We start from the raw sequence: 26271 nt of genomic DNA, 5'->3' as shown, positions 1-26271 counted from the left end.
GCAAAAATGGGGGAAGCTGGAAGAAAGGGAAGATGACAGAACAGAGAAAGGTAACTGAGAAATGCTGCAAGAAGGAAAAAACAAGAGTATGCAAGAAAACAGACAAGAACAAGACAACAGATATGTAAGTGAAACAAATATGTCAGACATATCATGAGGGGACATATGGAGGAACGGGGCAGGAACAGTTCTATTCCAATGAGGAGTGGGTCCAACACAAAAAAGGTTGGAAACTACTGCAACACTGATACAGAATCAGCACACTTTCTATCAGTCTGTTTAAGCCTCTAAAACTGTAGCACACACTAAAAATTTAACACACAAAATCAAGTTAAGAGCTGCAAGAATTTTGTTGAAAAGAGACTGCATTCTTCCTACAATTGATATCATTTAGTGATATTTCTTCAGAAAAATTAAGACTAAATTATGGTTCAAAATTATAACATTTTAACTGGTGATATTTCCAGAAACATGTTGTTCTGGGCCAAGGTGTTCGAAGCATCACAGGCCGGCAGAGGTACTCTGGAAAACGAGACCCACACGCAGCTAAGCGAGTTATTGGCTTTACTGAAGGTTAGCGACACATCCACAACAGGGACTCCCAGCGTTGCCGTCACGGAGGCGGAGAATCCAGCACACCGGAGCTTCGCCTGGGACGGAGTCCGACGAAGGAGTGACCAGCGAGCCCTAATATGCAGTACACACAAACAGCTCATGAATATAGAATTAGGTGCTTTCCTACAGGGGGCTTTCCGCAAACTGGCAAAGGGCCATACAGGGCAGACAGAACCAACCTAAAGCTGGTTAGAGTTGGTTCTCCATGTCCTACAGTAACCGGGTGGCCTCGAGAAAGTGGAAGTTCCCTAGCTAGGCCATAACGAAGTCTTCTGCAATCCCTTACATATGTCATTTAATTACAAACAATGAAGAACAAAAAAAGGATATTCCCAAATATTCTGTACTATAGCATCACTAACAGCTCAAAATAAGGTTGTATGCAGGTTATTGAATAAATCTATTCTCCCCTTAAATCTGTGACACATTCTTTTTCTGTGAAGCCCCAGTTCAGGTTTAAGTCATGTTGACCCTTCACACTTTGTGAAATTCACCCTAAATTCATCTGACAAGATTGCTCCAAATAGTAGAAGGTACCTCTCTCCAACAGTGAAGGAGAAAGACTAGAAAAGAATAGAACCAGCCCTCTCTGAAGGATACGTAAAATAGTGGTTTTTATTGGTTGCAACCTGCCAAATTTGTATAGGGGACCTACTTTGTTACCCTGTCAATTTGCGCATACTTCTGACATAGTTTGTAATGACAATCTATCCCTTTTTGGTAGATACTCATGTAGTTTTCATAGACCTATTTCACCTCTATGACCAATCACCCTTCGAGGTTGTTACCTATATCAAGGGGATCCCTGCCCTTTTGGAAGCAATTAAGTAACAACAGTTAAGACAACTGGGCACTCAGAAGAAATATATGCACACTCAATGGGTTCAATTCTCAGATGCACTGTGACTGGTTTGCACTATCACGATGATGAGAGGTACCAGGAAGTCTCCCAAGGCTTCAAGGTGCTCCTGAACCAGGGGTTGGCAACCTGCGGCACGCGTGCCAAAGGTGGCACGTGCGCCGATTTTTACTGGCATGCTGCTGCCAGCCGGGTTCTATCTGCCAGCCCCGCTCAGCCTGCCGCCAGTCTGGGGTTCTGTTCGCCGGCCCCGCTCAGCCCGCTACTGGTCTGGGGTTCTGTCCGCCGGCCCTGCTCAGCCCGCCACTGGTCTGGGGTTCTGGCCACCGGCCCCTTGCCAGCTGGGGTCCCGGCCATCAGCCCCGGGATACCAACCGCTGGCCCCGCTCACCTCGCTGCTGGTCTGGGGTTCCAGCTGCCCAGCCCCCTGCCTGCCGGGGTCCGGGCCTCCGGCCCCGCTCAGCCCTCCTGCCGGCTTGGGGTACCTGCACCCAGCCCAGGGCTCTGCTCCTGGCCTAGGCCCAAAGCTCTGCAGCCCTTATCAAAAATTACCCTATAATTTTGAACACTTAAAAACTTTGTATATTACAGTAATGGTTAAAAAAATGTATAAGGTTAACAAACACATAGGTTTGATGAAACCAAGTAGTTGTACTTATGTGCCTGTTCTTAATTTGGGTTTTCGATGATTTACCTTCTAAAAAAACCCAAAAAACTCTCATATTTCACATCCCCAGAAAGGGCATCTCACACCCCCAGGGGGTGTGTGCATCCCAGGTTAAAAACCACCGCACTAAACTGATAAGATCTGCATTTTAATTTAATTTTAAATGAAGCTTCTTAAACATTTTAAAAACCATGTTTACTTTACATACAACACTAGTTTAGTCATAATATCTACTTATAGAGACCTTCTAAAAATGTTAAAATGTATTACTGGCACACAAAACCTTAAATTAGAGTGAAGAAATGAAGACTTGGCACACCCCTTCTGAAAGGCTGCCGACCCCTGTCCTGAACAAACAATCCCAAGGCAGAATGCAGAAAACATGGAGCTCTGTATTCCACATGGTGTTTCTGTCTCTGTAATAGGGAAGTTTGGTTCATACCAGGGGTGCCCAATCTACAGCTCCCCAGAATATTTCATAAGGCCCATGCTGGGACTCCTGCTGTTAGCTGAAACCTTCTTAAAATATGTAGAATGTGTCTGGCCCACACACATCTGTGCTTAGGTTTATGTGTCCCTCTTGCGTAATAAGGTTGGGCACCACTGGTTTATACAACAGGTTGTGTACTCACCCCCTCAGAGACTTACACCAGTCCTAGTGTGCTTACTCAGAATAATTCAGCCATTTCTCAGGGGCATATATTAGGCTTAGATTGCTGTAACTAACACCTTTCTCACAAATCACATATGATTTATGCCCCAGATCCTCCTATCATAGAGGAACGCAGCTTGAAAGGGATCTGCAGTATGAGCCATGTTTGGGGCTCAGAGATGACAGTCACAGGGGCCACAGAGGGAGAGACAGATGAATAGAAGCAAGTGTTTAGGAGGAGAGTGGCTGATGGAGAATGCCGCAACCTGCAAGGCACATGAAATCGTGTGGGAGGATAACTGGTCAGCTATTCCCCACAGTCAACAATTGTAAAAACACTGCAGCCTCCATTATCTCCTACTCCCATTAATTGCCCTATGAAAGAGGTAAATTCTTCCCTTTTTAAAAATTCTTCCAGTGACCAAGGCTATGCAATCTCATTCTAAAAGATCCTCTCGAACCAACAGTCAATCCCCTTTTCCCCTCATATCAACATTTGTCCTTTTCAACTTTCTAAGGATGCATCCAATGCATTGGAGAAATATTTCATGCCCATTACTATATGGGCCATTTTCATGCTGCTGCACATATGCACAATAGTTCAGGATCAAGCAAGATGGAGAAGATGTGGTTATGGCCCACAAGTGGATCTGAACCACGCTTCACCTTAGGCTATTTCTTTTCATGTCACTGTAAGACAAGTGCATGTGGAACCCAGGATCAGGAGTGCATAACTCAAAGGGAGTGGTAGCTCTATACCATACCAAGTAACTTGCTTATGGCAACAGAAACAGCACACCCAAAGTCTGAGTCCAGTGAGTTCTAATCAGAGGAATAAATTATTTCCTAGCTGTCAGCTAGGTAAGAAATTGTAAAGAATATGTGAAGCCTGAAATAACTCCTCCCTCCAGCCCCCGAGCTCTAAAGATAAAGAATGAGTGGAAATCAGGCAGATTTTGGTAAGCAAAAATACTGATCAACAATCAGGTGTACGGTAAAGAGAAAAGGGAGAGGTCACCTCAGAGCCACCCCTAAACTCAGTAACTGGAGCACCATCATCCATTTTCTATTTTTTGAGAGATTATAAAATAATTATTTTTATTCTGTTGTATGAACTTCTAGACAGACACTCTGGCATACATATGCACATAACTCAGGAAGGTAAGAAGACTATACAGAATTTACAATACCAATCACCCCTGATAATCAGGACAAAGCTTGACCTCAAAAGAAAGAATCAGGGGAAACCATGTCTCTTTATATAGACAAGCAGCCTTTAATTCCATGTTTTTAATAGAGGCTCACGGATTCAGCACATTCAGTTTTTATTTAAAATGTTTTAAGAGATTATAAGTAATTTAGGCTTTAACATTTTTGTATTAAGTTCAGATTTCATCTTAAACAGATTTTTAAAAATGTAAACAAATTAAAAAATCTGATTTAAATCAAAATTTTCCCCCCCTCCAAAAAAATGAATTTTTATCCAACCTGTAAGAAACAGGATCCCCCTTGAGTTCCCCAAACTTCCACCATATGGCTGCAAATGGCATTTCACCACCCATAGTACAATCCAGGAGCAGAGTTTTGGGAAGGCAGAATACTGGGGTGCATAAGTCAGGGTTATTTTTCATCCTCCCTACTATATTCCTTATCTTCACAATTCTTCCAAGGTGTTTTTCTTCTCTACCTTTTTGAGTTTGCAAAGCCTGTTTGTCAGTCTTTCTACTGGGAAAGTATTCAAAATATGGTCCTGATCCTGCTACAGTTACAAACCTGAACTAACACCAATTTCAACAAGATTTGGGGGTATTTGTCTATGCCAGTACATGTAAGTAGTAGTACTTCTTCTAGTAAAGTTTTTAAAAGAGAGTGGAGACATCTGAAAGCCTGGCCAACAAATCACCTCAGGAAAACAAATGCAAATTTAATAATTTGTGGTAAATGAAATACTTTTATGTTAATATGAACATTCCAAACACTCCAATGCACCTTCTGTCACAAAAGCTTTCAGACCATCCAAATGAATAAAAACATTTGTAACTTGAGGATTTAAGGGTAAGTATGACTAAGCCTAGAATGGAATATTTCACAGGAATTTGCTATCTTGATTTACATAACAGGAAGATCAGTTTCATTAAAAAAAAGAAAAAAGAAAAAAGACCACTGGAGGCCAGACTGCAGATTGTTAGATTTACATTTACAATAGAATATACCCAAATTGCTGCTTTCTACCAGCAGATCAGAGGAGATCAGGCTGAAAAGAGTGTCACTCAGGGTCAATAAAAGTGGGACAAAGTGCCTTGTGACAAAGACAAAACTTCTTTCATATGAAGGTTAAATATCCAAGTCACCTACTCTGAAAGAGAATTAGTGTCTAAATTCAGATATAGCAATATTATAGCTGTTGCTCAGCAGCTGCTACTATAATTAAGGGAAAAAACACTTTCCATAATCTCATTTTGAGTCCCTCACAGCTTTCCAGAATTGTTTTAGCTGAAATTTTCCATGTTCCTTTCACCCTAGAATCAATTTTGTTTTTCAAAATACCTAGTTTTGTTGAGTCATGAGACATATGGGAAAAGCAACATTTCCTATATTCCATGAAACCTCCTCTCCCCCCATGCCCCCAACCACCACCAAACCAGGGACTCAAAAATAGCTAAACTTAGTATATTTACAAGAGTCGTTCCTGGGCTATGTTTAAATTCCCTTCATCCTTTTTCACTAGTAATCCATGATGTTAAAAGTTAACAGCAAGGAAAATTTTCAGACAGAATTTGACTTTTAAGCTGGAGAGTTACAGGTTACATGAAATCAGAAATATAGATATTGTTTCAATAGTACCATTTATTACATTTGTGCAGTGGGGAAGTCAGCATGTCAGCTGGACCCTAACTTTTGCATTTCCTGTTTCATGAGAGTTAAGTGTGTAAGCTTAATATTGTATTAATTTTGACATTTTTACACGAAATAGCTCATCACCCCCTAAAACAGTGTTGCGTGGCAAATACAGGGGGTATAGACAACCTGTAACAGAAATTGATTTTAGTTATAAAAATTTATCAACTCCTACAGTTTTCCATAAAATTATTTTAGTGTTGAAAATCTAGTGTTTTTTCCAATCTTCAGCATAGTCAGTCTTATGCACAGAAGAGCAATCAAGCCAGCTTTCCCCAAGTTATGTTGCCAACGTGCATTATCTTAACATGGAGGAGCAAACCCAAGAGATTATTCAGTCTCCATGCTCAATCTTCAGCCTTTGAATGAGTTACCTAAAAGTGCCCCAACAGATATCATTTGATTTTGACACGGAGATCTTGTCTTTGCTAGAAAAGGTTTGCCACTATGGCTATACAGACAAACCCTTCTAGCGTAGGAGCAGATTATACTGGCATGAGTTCTTTTGTCAATAACTTATACCAGTTCCCAGAAAGAAATAAGCTATATCAGCAAAAGCACTTTTTATCCAGTATAACTTCCCTACACTAGGGTTTCTGCCCGGAGAGAAATGTTGTCAACAAATCTCACACCCTTACCTAATATATGATTACTATACCTGCAAACGGTTCCAGTGGACACCTGGTCTTGAACATACACGCATTAGTAACTGGACAAAGCTACTGATTTTTCTCATCCATTCACATGGTAGGTTTTAACTGCCTAATGATCCATCCCATATTCAACAGAGTGATCTAGAAGTGAAATGCTTTGTTGTTCTGACATAACCTGATCAAAATCACTCATTTTCCAATTCTTCCCATTCTCAAAAAAAAACCAAAACAAAAACCAAAACAAAAAAACCTTCTAAGTAAACATTTCACTTATTTTAACTAGCAAAGCTAGGGGGAAAGGAAGGAGGAGGAATTATCGCTGCTAATAACATTACTGTTCCCCAGCCTGCTCTGTTATAGACCCCAATGACATTTCACAAATGCAAGGAGTATCCCACCCAGCACAAAGAGAAGCAGGAAATACACAACACTGACAGAATAGTTGAATTTCAAGAGTATATTTTAAAAACTTCTACATCCGATCTAGTTTTGCTTGCAGAATCACCATGCCACAGAATAAAAATGAAAAGAAGTTACACTCTACTCTTAACACAAGCCTAGAATCTCATTTCAAGATTTAAGAATTCCCAAGACTGAAAAACTAAATAGAAACTAGTTTACATTCCTTTTTAAACATCCAAAATAAACTGAAAATAGGGGAAAGGAGAGCGCTTGGCATGAACTGAACTTTGTAAACGGCACGGATATTGTTTAGCTAACTTGCTGCAGATATTTTATAACTCTTACACTGTGTACTATTGTATAAAGCTTTTCCGTAACTAAGTCTAGAAAATATGCATGTACACTTAATTGAACCAAATCATTTAGCAGGCCTTGTATCATACAAAGGTATTTAAAAAACCTATCCAATGACTGCATGTCACAGAGGTTAGTTTTTAGTGCAGGAATAGGCACACAAGTTTCATTTATAAATGTAGATTCACACTTAATTCTTTGCTGCATCTTACTGCACATTTAACAATACTATAACTGTTTCCGGTGGGTTTTTTCCTCAAAAATAAGCTGAGTTTCTGCATCACTAATTAGTGCACAGAAAGTAGCTGATTTTAAGAACAACAGCTTTTTTTCATTTTGTGAACAATTAGGTAAGAGAGATGCAGGATTTTATTCCTTGAGTAACAACATGAACCTAGCCTGCTGTATTTCATGAGATAGTGAAACATTCTCAAACACTATTTTAATGTAAGTTAAATTAAATATGGGTGTCTCACTCCTTTTTCATTTTAACTACATATTAGATTTATACACAGTATATATATTCCATGACAGAATGTGACTTAAATAAGGCGTATGATCTTAGTACTGTATAATATAGCAACCACATCACAATATTATCAGAAATATTTTACTTTTTAAACAAATCTTTGTCCAGCATGACGCCATCTGAGGTCGTTTGAAGAGTTAGTCTTAACATATCCATGCACTCTTTCAACCGTGGATCAGATGTACGCAATCCTGTAGATTTGAGTGCCTATTACAATAAAGGAGAAGTCAGAATTACTACAAATATGAAAAATACACCTTTACTGAAATAATATTAAATTCTCTAGTGCTTAACCCTATTTGCTCTCCTCTTCCAACTGAAACATAAATCAGCCTACCAAAATTTCACTGAATTATACACGGGCTCAAAACCCCAATCTCTTGCCACGCCACCCTTACTACTGGCTTCAAAAGACCGCCACAGATTTAACAAGATCAGTGAATTGATTAAATGGGCCATAACTTGGAGAGAAGATAACACATTCTTGGGGAATTTGAGTGTACAAAAAGACTATTCCCAAGAAAATAGTATTTATTCTTAAATGACAGACACAAAGAATCCTCCAAGTGAATCCTTTCAAGTTGTGTGCAGTCTAATGACTATGAAAAGCCTCACCCTGTTTGTAGTGCCTTCAGTGATAAGTCTGTAAAAGTCTGTGATAAGTCTGTAAAAGCAAGGAATGTCACACGAAGTTGTTGCCCACCATGTAACAGAGAAGTTAAATTAATACTCCTGACTGCTGCTTGCTAAAGCATAAAATGTATTATCAGAATACCAACTAGCTTTTATACAGAACTTGGGAAGTAGAAAACGCACCAAGATGGATTTAAATCACCAATCTCAATCATGATTTAAATCAGAAAGAAAACCTTGATTTAATCAACTTTAATCTTGGTGCATTTATACTTAAGTAATTTTCCTAAAGAAAGGCTGATATAATTTGGTACTTCTTTTTACTAACCAGGAGGATACAGCATATCTATATACATTTTATCAAAAAAAACACCCATGAGGAGTCTTTGTGGCAACTTAGAAACCAACAAATTTATTTGGGCATAGGCTTCCGTGGGCTATAACCCACTTCATCAGATGCATGTAGTGAAAACACAGTAGGCAGGTATAAATATACAGCTCATGAAAAGATGCGAGTTACCTTACCAAGTGGTGGGTCAGTGCTAATGAGGCCAATTTAATCAAGGTGGATGTGGTCCATTCCCAACAGTTAACAAGAATGGGAGAGTATCAGAAGGAAAATTTCTTTTTGCAATGACCCAGCCAATCCCAGTCTTTATTCAGGCCTAATTTGATGGTGTCAAGTTCGCAAATTAATTCCAGAACTGTCACATTCAAAATCAGTAGCAGAGCACTTCAATCTCCCTGGACACTCAGTAAGACTTAAAAGTGGCCATTTTGCAACAAAAAAACTTCAAAAACAGACTTGAATGAGCAACTGCAGAACTGGAATTAATTTGCAAGCTTGACACCATCAAATTAGGCCTCAATAAAGACTGGGAGTGGCTGCGTAACTACAAAAAGTAATTTTCCTTCTGTTGATATTCACCCTTTCTGTCAACTGCTGGAAATAGGCCACATCCACCTTGATTGAGTTGGCCTCATTAGCACTTGGTAAGGCAACTCACATCTTTTCATGTGCTGTATATTTATACCTCCATGCATCTGATGAAGAGGGTTCTAGCCCATGAAAGTTTATGTCCAAATAAATTTGTTAGTTTCTAAGGTGCCACAAGGACTCCTCATTGTTTTTGCTGATACAGACTAACACGGCTACCCCTCTGAAACCTATACACATTTATGTAAGTAATTATATAGCTTCACGTATATTTATTTAGATTCTTAATTTTCATGGTTTTTATTATGTTAGAAAATGGTGATTTAAAAAAATCTAATAAATAAATGTGTCAAACTCATGATCTGTATCAAGCTGCAGTCAAACGGAATTTCGAATTCACTTAAAAAGGCACAAAGACAGCACTTCAAAATTGTTTTTGCTAGTTAAATAACTACCTTAAATGTGCTGGATACATTAGAAAAAAGTTTATCACAACATGTTTGTACACTGAAAACTGATTTACTGAACAAATCAAGTATTAATACCAGTTAATGAACTGAACTGACTGTTTCTGATCACCATGTCCTTTAACACTTTAGAACTAGTAGAGCTCATCCTTTCACACCTCATTTTTATTCACAGACTGGAAGAGAACAAGCTTTCCTATTTTTTCAACTCCCAATTATTTCTGAACTTTGAATGAACTAGCTGAATAGTTACATAAAATGGAAATGAACAAACAGAAATGAAGAAAATATTCTCTGCACCTGCAGAAAAAGCTACTTGCTATCAAAAGGACTTCAACATACTCTGGCTTCAGGTGCTTAGCCAGTGACCTCCACCAGTTCAATGGTTTGACTTTCTTTAGAAAGTCAGTATACTTGTACTGCTTGATTTTGTTGTTGTTGTTATTTATATGATCTTACTACAATACGTTTTGGCCTTAACACAAGCTGTCATAATTACAAATGTAATTAAAATTTATTTTTTTTTAAAGGAAGATGAATTCAAATTTAAAAAATCTGGGTGTTGTGTATGTCATATTTTTATCCACTCTGAAACTTACAGTAATGAATTTATGAACTGGAATTTTTTCTTGCCCTTCTGCAATAGTATAGAACAGCAAATCTTCCAAGCTAGGCAAGAGACCTTGCTTCATCTTACTAGGAATAAAAAGAAAGTCACAGAAGAGTTAGTACACATGCATTATTTACAATGTATCCACGTTAAAAAAAGCAATGTAGACCAATTCTGCTACTAGAGAACTTGGGAACATTTGCAGGACGGTTATTTCAAAATTTTAATTCCACTTTCACCAAAAAACTGATAGTTAAAAAAAGCACCATGTATGTTTAATTTTATTTTTTTTTAAACTGTAGTTAAGATGTACGATAGTTTGCATTAGTGGTATTACAATCAGTTTTGTATATGGCAATAAACTAAAAAATGAAAGAAGAGATACAAATATTTATTCTAATATCACTTTGTGAAACTGCTACATCACATCTTACTGTTCATGAGATTCTGTAGGATGAGAATGCATATGGACAAAAAGGTTGCATCACTTGACAAAAAGGTCAAGTTAAAGCCCAATATATCAGGGAAACAAAGGGGAGGAAGAAGCATAAATTTTGTTTTGTTCACAAGGCTTAACTCCACACCTGAAATCATAAGCAGCCTTCTCACTGACTTCAGCGAGAGTTACACATGCAGAAGGGCAGAATTTGTCTAGAGATCATAAAGACCTACCTACCTAACTGTAAAGAAGATACTGGTTTTCACGAGAACAAATATGTGCATTACATTTTCATAACCTACGCTCTTTTCTTCACCTCACACTTTCCCTGAACACATACATCAAGATGAATCTGAAGTTTAAAATATTTACACTGCATGAGATATGAAAACAACAAAAAGTAACTGCTAGACAGTTTTCACAACCTCAGAAATTAGCATACTGGTTGGGACCAGCAATCTATCTAACCCACTCTCTCCAATAGTGGCCTAGTGCCAGAAGTTTCAGGGGAAGATGCAAAATTCCTGTGGTAGGATAACTGCTCCTGAGAGGATTCTGCGAGACTGCGGACCTGCAGAAAACCCTCCCCCACAGAGAAAACAGCAGGGAAGCAAAGGGAAGCCATACACGGGGCGGGCGGGGAAAAGAGAACCATGGGTAAAGTCTTTGGGGGACTGCCCCCCACCCAAACAGAGGTGAGGCATAGGGGGGGACACATGGGGTTACATGCCAGTGCCCCCCGCATCCCATTCTGCAAGCACAGAGCTGCCCAGCTGATTAAGGCTGTCTCTCGGCTTGGCTGACTCTGAAGCTGAATGCCGCCTCCCGCGTTCTAGCCCCACTTGTGCTCCCCTTCTGTGTGCTGGGAGCCTTCCTGTTTTCTATTCTGTGCAACACTTAGTGCCCGCAGTGAGGCTGGGTAAGGCGTGGGAGGAAATGAGGGAAGCAGGGGTGAGGGGTAAGAGGCAGTGGGGAAGAGAAGCGGGGATGAAATAGGGCAAGGTGAGGAGACTGTGGGAGTGAGGGGCGGGGGATGGAGAAAAAGCGGAAAGGGGAATTGCAGGGGGAAGCAAGAGCCCGGCATCCCCACGGCAGCAGCTGGAGCTCCCCTGTTTAGGAAGCCCATTGAACCCTCACCCTGACAAGCCCTACCCCCTATACCTGGAAAGCTCCAACGAGCCCCCAACCCCCAGACCCCCACCCCACTGATCCCCAACCAGCTGCACTTGGACCCGCCACCCCATCAAGCCCGCTCGCCCAGCCCCCGGATCCCCACACTGAGCCCCATCTCCCCACACCGAGCCCCCCACTCCCCAACCACCTTCACCTGGATCCCCTGCAGAGTCCCATTGCCCCTGCACCCCTAATGAGCCTCTGTGCACCCAGATGGCCTCACACAGAAACCTCTCACTCCACATCTGGATTTCCCACACTAAGCCTCTCCACACTTGGATCCTGCTGGGCTGAGCCTCCCCACCCACACCTGGTGCACCTGGCACAGAGTCCTGAGGTGTTTCTGATACAGGCCCAGCCCTTGCACTGTCTCGGGGTCAGATGCAACCTCACTGCAGAGTCCCTATACTGAAGGAGGTGGGAGCTTCAGGGTGATCTCCCACTTCAATGCAGCCAGTGGCCTGTACTCCCCACTGCCTTGCTGTAGCCTATTTATTTATGGACAAATAAAATTTGCAGAATTTTAAAATACTGTGCGCATAACTTTTAGGTGCCAAATTCCCTCAGGAGTAGATAATTATAAAGTAACTTGTCTCTATGGAAGTTTATTCCCTGCCCCATCGGCTAGGAGTTGGCTCATGCCTGTAAGCACAAGTTTATATACTTTTTTTTCTTTTTTTAATTATACCGCCTAGGCATGATATCCTAATATAGCTAGGGATGCTTTCATTATTCATATACACATCTAAGCAGTTTTTCAATCTGAATCAGTTCTTGCCATCAATTACATGTTGTGAAAAGTTAGTTAGAGAAGAAACTTTTGGTTTTTTTTTTAAGCACAATGCTTTATAAGTTTTAAATCTGTGGCTTTTAAATTTTATTCAATGTCCTCTTATTTTTATATTATATGAGGGTGTAAATCGAAGAGCCAGATTCACCTTCTCTAAATAACTCATTTTGCACACCTCTTATCCTGTTCTCCTTGCCTCTCTAAACTGGTATTTCTCTCTGATGTTCCACCCTTAATGCAATGCTGCAGGATCAGTTCTAAAACAGAAACAGGTAGCACGACAAAACTGGTTTCCCTCCCAGCTCCTCCCCAAATTAGATGACGATTAAATACCAGAACCAACAGTCTTTTCTTGAAGGTTCACAATGTCACCTCCAAAAGCATGCCAGGAATTTCAGGTTTAGAGTCAGCTTTCTATACTCTGCTCTCTGGACTGGCACGGTAATAGATTGTGGACGTTCTACCTGACGGACCTACATCTCGGAACTATTAGGAACAAAGTTACAATGGGCTTCAAATCATTTTCCTTCCTCCCCCCCCCCCCAATAGGTTGTCTTGTATGTGCTTCACTTTTCTTTTAGACTTCGTGTCAACTTAAAATCAATGCTCTTTGGTATTTGACAAATTTAGTACAAGGTAACAGAGCATTACTACTGGGAGTCTGTAAATAAAGATAACTGCCACCTACAAAAAGGGATGGTAAGTAGTCTTATTGTTTTAAATTTACCCATTAAAAATAATAAGTGCATAAACTGTAATTTGAAAATGATCTTCGAATTAGTTACTATATGTCACCTCTGCAAGTCATATTCTTTCCTGGAAATGAAAGCCTTCAGACAAAACAAATATATAAACAAGCAAAAATTTGAAAAATTGTTGCCTGGCTATAAAAGCTCTCTTTCACAAGATTACCAAGAATTCTCCGAGTTATATTTAAAGATGACTTGCAGGACCCCACCCTAAGACTGCAATAATAATTGTTGCTGGTAGTCACGTAAACCATGTCGACCAGTAAAATTCTGCAGATCCACACTTAAATTCAGTATTAGCTTAAACTATTTCAATGGTAGTTCAGCTTACTCATTAAAAATTAATAATGAATCAATGACCTAAATGTATTTAATCCTATCCTTAATGTTAATGATGGGCCTCATACCGTATTAAATTCTCCTTCCCTCTACCCAAACCAGTGGTAAATATCAGACTTCCTATTAAATAAATCAGAGAAAAACACTGTACTTATTCATGCACTAAGAAAAGACGAGGACTTGTAAACGAACAGAACTTTTACTGTTCTTTTCACTTCAGAAAATTAACATTATTTTAAATGATGCAATGCTGGCTACTGTACAGACAGGCTGGCAACTCAACAAAGACAAATATGTGCAACTACACCAAGAAAGTTAGAGAACTTTATTCCATGCCACATTTTGCATTTTTATAAAAGCCAAGCACTTAGCTTCTGAAAAGACTATTTCTAGACTTCAAAATGTTATACATTGTTAAAGCTGTAATTCTACATTTCAATAACCCAAAAGTACGCAATTTTTATTTCATATATTTTAGGAGTTACAATACTATATACATTCGAAAGTCCAGTGTTATCGACTTTTGACCTTTTTACAGAGTTTCAAACTTTACAGAGTTTCAGTAAATTTCCCAATAAACTTTCTGAATTATATACAATGTTTCCCTTAACAAAAAAAAATTTGATTTCTGGAAATTTGAAATTGAGATTTCAATCTTTGCTGTCACTTGGGCAATGGATATACTTACAAATATTTTATAGCATGCAAAAAGAGCTGAAATCCATGAATCTGCTCTATCACAAGCTTTATAATTATGTCCCAGGAAAACTGCACCTGTCCTATTTATAGCAATGCAGATTTATGCCCTTAAACATTGAAATATTTGACAGTAAGTTTCTTACCCCTACCTTTTGTAACATTTACACTTATTTCACAACTGAAGATTTTTTTTTAAATTCCCATCATATCTTTCACATCCATTGCTGTTAAATCAAGCTGACTGACACAATATTTAACAATAAATTTGCACCAGCTGCCAAAGCAAATGAGGCTACTATTCAATATTTACAGAAAATGCTTTGTCAAATAGACTACCCTTCAATAAAGTTTATCAGTTAAAAGTGTAGAATAAGATGTTGCCCTTTTTATCAGTTCAATATTGTTAGTACATAACATTTGCTTAACCTAAAAGCAATATTTTAGCACGGTAACTAACACACTTAGCAAGAAAGTGTTATTCAGCATATGTTGCATAGAGCTAATATACCGAAGTGGAGGGAACATGCTATTGCCATAGTTAGCTTAAAGTGGAATATCCAATTTATTCCCTGCTTTATGGTTTATACCATATTCTGAAAAACAAGGAAAAGAGTAGGTGTAAATTAATTTTAGGCAAGAAAGACTGAAGTAGATTTCACAAATATTGTTCTAGTCGATGGGCTGGAATAATGGAGGTTGCCCCACACTACCACTTAACATAAAGGTTCTAGAACATACAGACCATGTGAGCAAGGATCCAGCCACCTCAACCTTGCCCTTATTCCCCTCTACCCCAGCATGGAGCCAACCTACAGAACTGCAGGGCTGTTCACAAGAGTCAATCTCACACAAAATTAATAGATTGTTTTTTTAAATAGAAAACTGAAGTGTCAAATGCGCTGTTGATTTTTGTCCTAGAGGGTATGTCTACACTGCAGTTAGACAACCGTGGCTCACCTGTGTCAGCTGACTTGGGCTAAAGGGTTTGGGCTAAGGGGCTATTTAACTTAGGTGTATAAGTTTGGGTTTGGGCTGCAGTCTGAGCTCCGGGACCCTCCAATCGCTCAGGGTCCTAGAGCCCAGGCTCCAGCCCGAGCCTGAACATCTACACAGCAATTAAACTGTGCCATGGCCAAGGTGAAGTCAGCTGCCACAGGCCAACTGTAGGTTTTTAATTGCAGTGTAGACATACCCATAGACACCTACCCAGTAGGAAACTGACTGAGACCATCAATTCATTTCACATTGGATGCTCAACCACCTTAATCTGGTGTTAACTTTCTTGTCATTACCACTACCTACCAGACAAACAATTATTAGAGCTATGAAGAAACTTCCTTATGAAAAACTGGTACTGTTTACTTTGGAGGGGGAATGGATAACAGGGGACAAAACAGTTTATAAAATAACCAATAATGTAAATAAATTGGTATGAATTGATCACTTCTATTCACCTTCGCATAATCCAAGAATAAGGAGCTCACAGCAACTGAAAGGTGGCAAATTTTAAATTGATACACACATCTCTTCCACGCCAAGTAAAATTAGCCTGTGAAACTTGTAGCCTCATCATATTATAGATGCTAAGAGATTAGCTGGATTCAAGAGGACTAAATATGTATATACATCCAGAGAGATGTAGTAGTAAAGACATTATTAAAAAACCACACACCAAAAACCAGAGTTTTGGGAGGGTTCAAAAGTTGCTATTTGAGGGCATGAGCCAGTTTCTAACGGACAGGGATTAGGAAAAAGGCTTTCCTATACACCTGCATAATTGGGTTTCTTGAACCTTCAGTACTGACCACTGTCAGATACTGGATCAAATGAACCACTGGTCTGTTCTTGTATGGCACTTTCTATGTAACCTGGGCTGGATTTGAAAATAAATTAACTAGGTAAGGATACACTATATTATTAGAGTCTAATCTCACCCTTTAAAACCATCCACATCACTTGTAAACCAGCCTTGAAAGTTATAAAAGCACCATTAATAGAGAACCTAAGTAACTGTTTTACTGTATTTCAGAATCATAAACCAGTGTCCTGGGTCAGGGCTATTGTGATCTACCTATGACTTTAAGTCAGCTCTGCTCACAGTGTTTTGGTATTTTTAAAATAAAGAACCTAGATAACTTATGCATAAAGTGGTTGTGGCACAGAGCCAGTGACGGTTGGGCAACCAGCAGGCTAAGTGACCCAAAATCAACTTTTAAGGACATATTAAAGAGGTACTGAAATGGTAAATGGGGCCATTCCTTGTAGATAGTTACCAAAGCCATGTTAAACAGATGAGAGGTCTGTATTGTTAGAGAATTAGACTAATTGTATTTGTCTGTGTTTACCTACATCTGTTAGAAATTTAACAATGTGATTTAATTATCTTGTAGATGTTAAACTTCTGTTCTTATGATAGTTCATCACTATATTATATTGAGCCAGAGATCAAAAGGGGATATTAACATTTAAATGAAACTTGTGGTGTAATATCATTGTCCTTATTTCTCTTTGACGTTTGTAGTAAACTACTTATGAACCGTTTGAATGTTAACTGCCTTATGCTAATCAATGCAACTAGTTATCAGTGTATGCCTAGGAAATAGAGATTTCCTTCAAAGCAACAGTGTATATTACCCATTCTTCCAACTGTCCTGCTATGACAAGAGGCTTCTCAGCCTGCTTGGGAATTGAAAAGAAGGTCTCGGGCCTAATCCTTTTTTATCTAAGATCCGCTTAAACGTTGTCAGGGGAAGTTCCAGTCACAAGACTGAGATCTCCAGGTGTGCCCTGGACTACCCCGACAAATTCTCATAGAAAAATTTGAACAAACTCTACACGTGGACTGCCTATTGGACTATAACCTAATTGAACTGATTCTGGAAGGAGTTTTACAAATCAGCAGCATGTCATCTCGCTATGAAACTTACCCAAGGCTTTTATTCTTATCTGTATGTATAACATTCTTTTCTTTCTTAAATAAATCTTAGATTAGTTAACAAGACTTGGCTGTATGTGTGTATTTGGGCAAGATCTGAAATATTAATTGACCTGGTGGGTAATGTGTCTGATTTCTTGGGGCTAGTAGACTATCATATATGGTGAATAAGATTTTAAGTAATGCTCGCTACGTTAGACTTGGCTGTCTGGGTGGGAGCCAAAAGCTAGATTGCTTAAGAGGAGCTGTATTTTAGCTTCTTGAGAATCAGTAAGGTATTACAGAATCTGTTTCATCCCTGGGTTGGTAAAATCTAATTATAGAACAAACCACCAGTTTTGCAGATCATCTGCCCTAGTCTTTGCAGCTTGCCCTGAGTATTCTCAGTGTGGCCCCTCTAGCGACCAGGGCCACAGTGGTCTCACGTCAATAAAAGATTTTCTTTCCCCTGCTCTAAAATACAAGAGGTAGGAAGAATCATGTGCATTATGCTGAAAATAGAATTCAAGGAAACATCTCAGTACATTCAGGCTAGACACAGCCAAGTACAGAAGTTCTGGAAATACTGCTTTTGGCCCATGACGTAGACTGAATGACTAAAACAGCCATGACAACTTCTGCAGATTCTTGTACCCTAAAAATATGACATTTTAAAAAAATTATTTTACAGCTGTTTCATATGCAGCCCAGTTGTCTCAAATCTACACTTCTCCCACAAATATTTTTTCTGATTTTATAAATAGGAATTTACACAAAATCCTAAAAAGAAGTATCACTCAGTCTATCACAGGAAAAAAATTACAAATTAACAAGCAGAGAAACTATGTATGTTTCTAACATGACAGAACTTCTCTATTTCTGAAAGAAGTACCCCCCATTTCTGGTGTACAAAGATATTTGATTGAAAATTATATATAATACACAAAAAACTACATTTCAAAGTTATTAAGATTGCAAAGTCAACTACTCTAAAGTTACAATACGTCAAATTTACAGTTGTTCAACCTTAATTTTGCCCCCTTGTGCATCCATCCTGTGAACTGAATGAGACAAGGATCGTGTGGAAAACAAATAATATGATCGAGTAATCAGACTACCATAACATACATACATACATATACACATATACATACATATATATATATATATATATATATATATATGCACAAAAGGGAAGAATTAAAGTTGAGCAGGTACTTATAAATTTGGCATTTTTTAAACTTTCAAGTGCTTGGCCTAAATAAAAAAAAAATCATGAAAAGAAAGGTTAATATGTAATTTCATACATAGGCTTCATACATACTTATTCTAAACCTTCAGCACTGCACCACAAACTTTTCCCACTTGAGCTACAGAACTAACTAGCTGACAGGAGCAGAAGGCTGTGCATTTCAAAATCATGAGCAGCAGTAAAGGCAGACCCTGGAGCCATTCAGTAAAACAAAGTTCTATACTGGATCAGATAATTGGTCCACCTCGTCCAGCGTCCTGCCTCCTACAGTGGGTACTACTATTTGTTTTAAATAGCTACTATAACAACTCTGGATTTTCTCGTTATCCATGTAGGCACCTAATCTCTTTCTGAACCCCACTAAGCTATTCACCTCCGTTACTGTACAGCAGTGAGTGCCACAAGCTGTGTTGTATGAAAAAACACATCTCTTTATGTTTTTGATTTGTCATCTTTAGTTTCATTAAATGTCCCCTTGATCTTATTTTATGAGGAAAGAAAAAGAAAAGTTTGCTATCTTTTCAGTAACAGGCAGATAACTTAAAAAAGACTGGTGGGATCCACAGACTAGCAGTACCTCAGCCCACATCCTCAAAACAACCAAGGCAGCATGTAAGAGAATCAGAGCAGGAGACAATTGTTTGTATTATACACACACAAAAATTTTCTATATTGCACTTTACACAGAGCTACATTCTATATAAACATTACCTAAAACCTTGTTCGTCTCTAAGATGCCACAAATACTTCTTTTCTTTTTGCGAATACAGACTAACACGGCTGCTACTCTGAAACTTTACATATGTTGGGGCTCAACAAATTTTTATGGAACAGTTAACCCCCTTTTTTTTTTTTTTTAATTTCTCATTCTTTGCTTATTTATATATAGAAATATTTAAAGCCGAGCTTGGTATGCCTGTGATGCTTGTGCAATAGATCAATCTTCTGAAATCATGCATTAAGAAATTCCCAACTAGAAGCATCCAGCACTGAGCAGTTTGGCTGAAAAGTTGTGATAATTCCAGCACTGCCTGCTCAGCTGGAAAAAGAGTATTTGGAAACTGGTTATTTATTTATAAATCACTGCGTAATTGTCTTGAATTCTGGCCATTCTAAGAAACTACTCTCTGTGCATTAAGCACTAAAGCTTGAAGTAAGTACTGACTATTAGATACATCCATGCTTCAAAGAACACAATGAGAATGATTTTTAAAATGTGGCTTGTGATTTTTTAGCCCCACGTGTGATCAAACAGGTTTTTTTTTTAAGTCATATCAAAGTGATTAGACATTTTATTATTTACAATTTGCACTAGTAAATTGCACTGCATTGATATAGGTTATACAGGTGAAGTCTGTAAAATAATATAACTACTTTGGAATTAATCTACCAACAAGAATGAATAAGAATTCAAATTAGGGAGTTAGGATGCTGCCCTTTCTGCATCCGTAACCATACAGCGTACGTTTCTCTCACTGAAATATGAAATATTATCTTGACATTAAAGTTCAATAATTCTATGAACTGCATTTAGAACCACCATGGAAATTAATGACAGGTTTCAGAGTAGCAGCCGTGTTTGTCTGTATTCGCAAAAAGAAAAGGGGTACTTGTGGCACCTTAGAGACTAACAAATTTATCTGAGCATAAGCTTTCGTGAGCTACACCTCACTTCATCGGATGCATCCGATGAAGAGAGCTGTAGCTCACGAAAGCTTATGCTCAAATAAATTTGTTAGTCTCTAAGGTGCCACAAGTACCCCTTTTCTTTTCATGGAAATTAATGTTACATTATTAATTTATATTTACAATCATTCATGAAACTATACCCAAATAGCAAACTTTGCCTGTGCACAAAATATACTATGCATACACATTGTGTGCATAAGAATAATAGGAGTTTAATTTAGCACAAATTTCATACACCCAGTACTGGGGATGACCTGCCCTCACATAAGCTAAAGCCTGAGGAGAAAGAGAGAAGCAACACACAGAGCCTTACCCGGTGCTCTTGGCAGTGCGGCTGTAGCGCCGCCAGCCACCAGTGCTCCAGGCAGCACGATAAGGGGGCAGGGGGGCTTGGATAGAGTGCGGGGGAATTGGGGTGGTGGTCAGGGGTGTGGATAGGGATCTGGCGGTCCGAGGGCAGGGAACAGGGGGGTTGAATGGGGGCAAGGGTCCGGGGGTGGGGGGTTGGATGGGACGGCGGGGGGCAGTCAGGGGTGGAGGGTCCGGGGGTGGTGGATGGGGCAGAAGTCCCAGGGGGCCATCAGGGTGGGAAGCAGAAGGGGTCGGATAGGAGGCGGGGGCCGGGCCACACCTGGCTGTGTGGGGAGACACAGCCTCCCCTAACCAGCCCTCCATACAGTTTTGGAAATCCGATTTGGCCCCCAGGCCAAAACGTTTGCCCACCCCTGAGCTAAAGGCCGATATGAAAGATGGAGTCCTTCAGATAGACATTTTAGCATCTTTTCTTTTCCCAGCAGTCAGAGCATTTGTGAGGTGCTCAAGTTTTTAAATGAATGTGTTGTTCCCTAGACCTTAATAATGAAAGTCCCACTCCCCTTTGTGGTTTGAACCCTTTCCTAGCTAATAAGTTTAGCTCAGTGAGCGATAAATGTTAAGCCCTCTCAGATATGAGAATGAGTTTAATGAAATCAGCTTTTGGCTGCTCTCTGTCGTTTTCAACTCCCCACCCTCATAGGACCATGAGACCAACACACACATTCCAATCAATCCACCTACCTACTCCTCTAGCCATACACCATGGGAATCAATGTAAACATCTATAACCAACATTCACATTAATTCTACCTCTATTAATTATAGGTTGGAGATCAGATAATCTAATGGTTAACTGCTAAAAATCACCCAATATAGCAGTGTAATTGAGAACACCATTAGAGAACTGACCATACTGTACTTGACAGTACTGAGGTTACCTTTAATAATTAGCACAAGAGGTACATAACTTTACTTCTAGTACTTTTGTTCACACAAAATACCATTCTAACAAAAAAGCATTACTACTATGGTCTTATCTGAACTGAAATGTAGGTATTTCCTGCTCAACAGCACTACAGTGCTTTTTACAGAAAAATATCCAACTGTCTTCAAGCAGGCAATATGTTCAAGACTATCACTGGTCTCCAGTTTATAGCAGCAACTATTTCCCCCAGACTAGGGATTCTGACATTCCCCCCATTCGGATTACAGCCGATAATTTATAGGCCATTAAAAATGGCATGTTCATAATCTGCTGAATCCTGATGAAATTTGCTGATGCAATCCACTGCACTTCAGTACAGAAAGATCCATTAAAAATATCTTATTTTAATACTAGAATTAAATAAATTTACACCAGACATTCAGAATAGAAGCCTGTACCAGCACTATTTTGAGATTTTTTTCCTTGATATTGATGGACACTGCAAGATTTCTTTCGGCGTGTCTGCAGCATTTATCTGCTTCCGCCCTTGAGGGAGAGAGAGAGATGCGCACAGGAGTCAATACACAAAGAAGATGGTAAAAAAGTGTTTAAGTGAATGTTGTTTCATTCTCTGCCGGGCCCGCGAGCGGTGACCCCGCTCTGCTCCGCGCCCAAGACGGGGCCCGCCGCCCAGCGCAGGCACGGCCCGCCGCCAGCGGCATCTCCCCGCGTGGCCAGCGCCCCGGCCCGGCGCCGCCCGCCAGCCCCCGCCTCCCGCCCCAGAGACTCACTTGTCCCCGCCGCCTCCCGCGAGCTCCTGGCCGCCGTTGTGGTTGTTGTTGTTGCCGGTGTCGGCGGGCGGCGCCCTGGCGGAGAGCGGCGGCCCCTTGCCCGGCTCCTGCAGGGCCCCCTCCGAGCGGGTGCAGACGCTGCGGGCGGGGGGCGGCGGCGGCAGCCGCCCGGGGCTGGGGAGCGAGCCGGCGCCCCAGGCGGCCGCAGCGAAAGGGGCTGGCGGTCGCCTGATCGCGGAGCCTCCGGCCCCACCGGGCTGGCTGAGCCGCAGCAGCTCCCGGAACAGCGCAGAGCTCCAGAGCCGCATCCTCCCGCCTCGCTTGCCTCCGCCGAGTGCTACGCTCCGGCCGCCCGCGAGCCCGCTCGGAGGCGCCCGCGCTCGCCCCGCCCCGCGCCTGTTGGCTCCCGCCGCCTAGCTGTCAGGCGCTTTGCCAGCCCATTGGCCGCTGGAGACGCCACTCACAATCCGCCCCGCCCCCTCAGAGAGCGGACGCGAAGCTGTGGCGCACTTGGTGTCTGAGGTTGCTCCGTTGAAGTCAACGGCGGAGCCTGGGGGGGGCGGGGAGCGGCCGGGCCCGGCTGGGGAGTAGGAAGAGGGGTGTGGCAGGAGCCTCCCTCAGAGCGCGGAGGGTGGCGGGCGGGGGCTGCCGGCTGCGGGGAGGGTAGCGCCGCGGGGGCAGCGTGGGGACGGGCCCTACCGAGCCCCGCCGCTCCTGTTCACAGCCGCCCTCGCCCCCTCGTGAGCGCTACAGCGCAGTCCATTCCCCGCCCCGGGAGGGAGATGGGCCTTCACAGACAGCTGAAGGGTGAAACGGGTGGGAGAGCTGAGCGCCTCTCCTCTGCACAAATACCCATAAAAACTCAGGCCTTGAGACCTTTCTTGGAGGGGCAGAGCTGGAACGATAGCTGCTGCAGCACCAGGGAGAGCAGAGCTACAGAAAGCTTCTATAGCAAAAACTTTACCACCTAAATCAGCCTTCTTCCTTTCCACCCCCAAAGAGCTCAGCGTAGGAAAGTTTACAGTAAGAGAGGGGGAAGGTTTCCATTGTAAACCGAAGAGGAAATAAAAAGAGTTAATGGCTTTCTGCTAACATTGGTTGCAGCACTTTCTATTCCGGTTTCTTTTACGACGTGTTAGAAATGGATACGACGCTTGATCTTAGCCAAGGCCAAGCAAGAAGCTTCTCTCCGCTAGAAGTAGCAGGGAGTTATGTAATGTCACATGGAAGTTACCATGGGTACAAATGACAGGTTTCAGAGTAGCAGCCCTGTTAGTCTGTATTTGCAAAAAGAAAAGGAGTACTTGTGGCACCTTAGAGACTAACCAATTTATTTGAGCATAAGCTTTCGTGAGCTACAGCTCACTTGATTTGATGCATTCAGTGGAAAATATAGTGGGGAGATTTATATACATAGAGAACATGAAACAGTGGGTGTTACCATACACACTGTAAGGAGAGTGATCACTTAAGATGAGCTAATACCAGCGGGGGGGGGGGGGGGAGTTGGTCAAACTGGACAGTCTCTACGTAAAAGAATAAATGGACACAAATCAGACGTCAAGAATTATAACATTCAGAAACCAGTCGGAGAACACTTCAATCTCTCTGGTCACTCGGTTAGAGACCTAAAAGTAACAGTTCTTCAACAAAAAGGCTTCAAAAACAGACTCCAACGAGAGACTCCTGAATTGGAATGAATTTGCAAACTGGATACAATTAGCTTAGGCTTGAATAGAGACTGGGAGTGGATGGGTCATTACACAAAGTAAAACTATTTCCCTATGTTTATTCCCCCCCACCCCCCACCCCCCCACTGTTCCTCAGACGTTCTTGTCAACCGCTGGAAATGGCCCACCTTGATTTTCACTGCAAAAGGTTTTCTCACCCCCCACCCTCCTGCTGGTATTAGCTCATCTTAAGTGATCACTCTCCTTACAGTCTGTATGGTAACACCCATTGTTTCATGTTCTCTGTGTATATAAATCTCCCCACTGTATTTTCCACTGAATGCATCCGATGAAGTGAGCTGTAGCTCACGAAAGCTTATGCTCAAATAAATTGGTTAGTCTCTAAGGTGCCACAAGTACTCCTTTTCTTCATGGGTACAAATGACTCCATGAAATATCAACTGTACTGCCCCCTAATGGAGGAGAGAAGACAAAATAGTTGGCAAATAGATTGACATGGATTACAGACTCACCATGGTACCAGAACAACATACTGAGTGCCTTTGGACTAATTTTTTGTCAACGACCTAATTTAATTATTCAATTAGGTTTCAGTGCTTTTCAGTAAGCCTTTTTCTAGATACTTACTGTGATCATATACATAATACAGGAATTTCTATGAAAATATTAAGATTGATTAAAAGGAAAACAGTAGTACAGGAAGTGGTTAATAATCCAGTTATAGTAGCTACAGACTCAGTGGTAAAGTTCTTTGCATCTCTACAGGCATATGTTTGGTCTGTCATCCTTAAAATCTATTCTATTTGAAGCACAACTTTTATCCTCCTGCATGCTAAACCAGCTCTGAATTTATTTTTAATAGTAAATGGGTTATAATAGGAGTTATACTTTTTCTAAATTTATGGACATAAAAATCCAGATTCAGACCTGGTATAAGCAGGTGTAATTACACAGAAGTCACCAGGTGTGTATATAAACCAGGGGTGGGCAAACTTTTTGGCCTGAGGGCCACATCGGGTTTCCAAAATTGTATGGAGGGCTGGTTAAGGGAGGCTGTGCCTCCCCAAACAGCTAGGTATGGCCCAGCCCCTGACCCCTATCCAACCCCACCTGCTTCTCGCCCCCGATGGCCCCCCGGGACTCCTACGCCATCCAACCCCCCATGCTCCCTGTCCCCTGATGGCCCCCTCCACGACTCCTGCCCCATCCACCGCCTCCTGCTCCCTGTCCCCCTCTGGACCGCCTGCCCCTGACTGCCCCCTGCCACCCCATCCAACCCCTCCTCTCATTCCTGACTGCCCCCCCCGGAATCCATGCACCCATTCAACCCCCCTGTTCCCCACTGTCTGACCGCCCCGCCCCCTGCCCACAGCCCCTCAAATTCCCCTACCCTCTATCCAACCCCCCCTGCCCCCCGACTGTGCTGCCTGGAGCACCGGTGGCTGGCAGCGCTACGGCTGCGCCACCCGGCAGGAGCCAGCCCCGCCACTGTGCAGCACACAGCACCGGGTCAGGCCGGGCTCTGCAGTTGCGCCGCCCACACCATTGCACCGGCAGCGCAGTGAGCTGAGGTGCAGAGGGGAGGGGGAGACAGCGGGGGAGGGGCCAGGTGCTAGCTGAGCTCAGGGGCCGGGCAGGAGGGTCCCGCGGGCCATAGTTTGCCCGCCTCTGATATAAACCCAAATGGCTAAATATACCAGACACTGCATTGTGGAAGTATCAGTAAATAGCAATACAAAAATAGCATGTAGTCACTGTACTTAGTTAAGTTTGTTGTGCAGGCCAAGACCATAACAGGGTTCAAAAAAGAATTAGATAAATTCATGGAGGATAGGTCCATCCATGGCTATTAGCCAGGATGGGCAGGGATGGTGTCCCTAGCCTCTGTTTGCCAGAAGCTGGGAAAGGGTGACGGGATGGATCACTTGATGATTACTGTGATGGGTTGGATCACAGAAACGCCTTGGGAACTGCCAGCTGATGTGCTGAGACTACCTCTAAGCCCATTTTCCCTGGCAGCTTGGGGCTTCAGTGCCCTGCCTGGTTTGAGCCAGACACGCTCACCTCCTACAAACACAGCCCCAGGTCTGAACCATGTCTCCCAAAAGCTGCAGGCTAAACTGAAAACAGCTTAAGAAATGTTCCTGTTTCCAGTACTCAGATACCCAACTCCCACTGGGGTCCAAACCCCAAATAAATCCCTTTTACCCTGTATAAAGCTTATACAGG

At 41.6% G+C, this 26271-nt stretch overlaps 1 protein-coding gene across 6 annotated transcripts in view; it reads right to left on the bottom strand.

The window, feature by feature from the left end:
- Positions 1–26271, bottom strand: part of GLS (glutaminase) — a 165267-nt gene that overhangs the window by 81984 nt on the left and 57012 nt on the right. For 2 of the 6 annotated variants that reach the window (XM_073306196.1, XM_073306199.1), the window contains exons 1-3: positions 22352–22745; positions 10266–10362; positions 7715–7836 (exon numbers count right to left, since the gene is read on the bottom strand). In XM_073306196.1, coding sequence (XP_073162297.1) covers positions 7715–7836; positions 10266–10362; positions 22352–22659 — 527 coding nt within the window. In that variant the 5' untranslated portion in view covers positions 22660–22745. Of the gene's footprint in view, positions 1–7714; positions 7837–10265; positions 10363–22018; positions 22107–22351; positions 22746–26271 lie in introns of those variants that run through there. The other 4 variants (XM_073306200.1, XM_073306198.1, XM_073306201.1 and 1 more) reach the window with 4 other exon arrangements.

The sequence above is a fragment of the Lepidochelys kempii genome, chromosome 11, assembly GCF_965140265.1.
Source record: "Lepidochelys kempii isolate rLepKem1 chromosome 11, rLepKem1.hap2, whole genome shotgun sequence".
NCBI lineage: Eukaryota > Metazoa > Chordata > Testudines > Cheloniidae > Lepidochelys > Lepidochelys kempii.
Note: the sequence above shows the minus strand (reverse complement) of the source record. Positions and strands in the feature narration are given on the sequence as shown.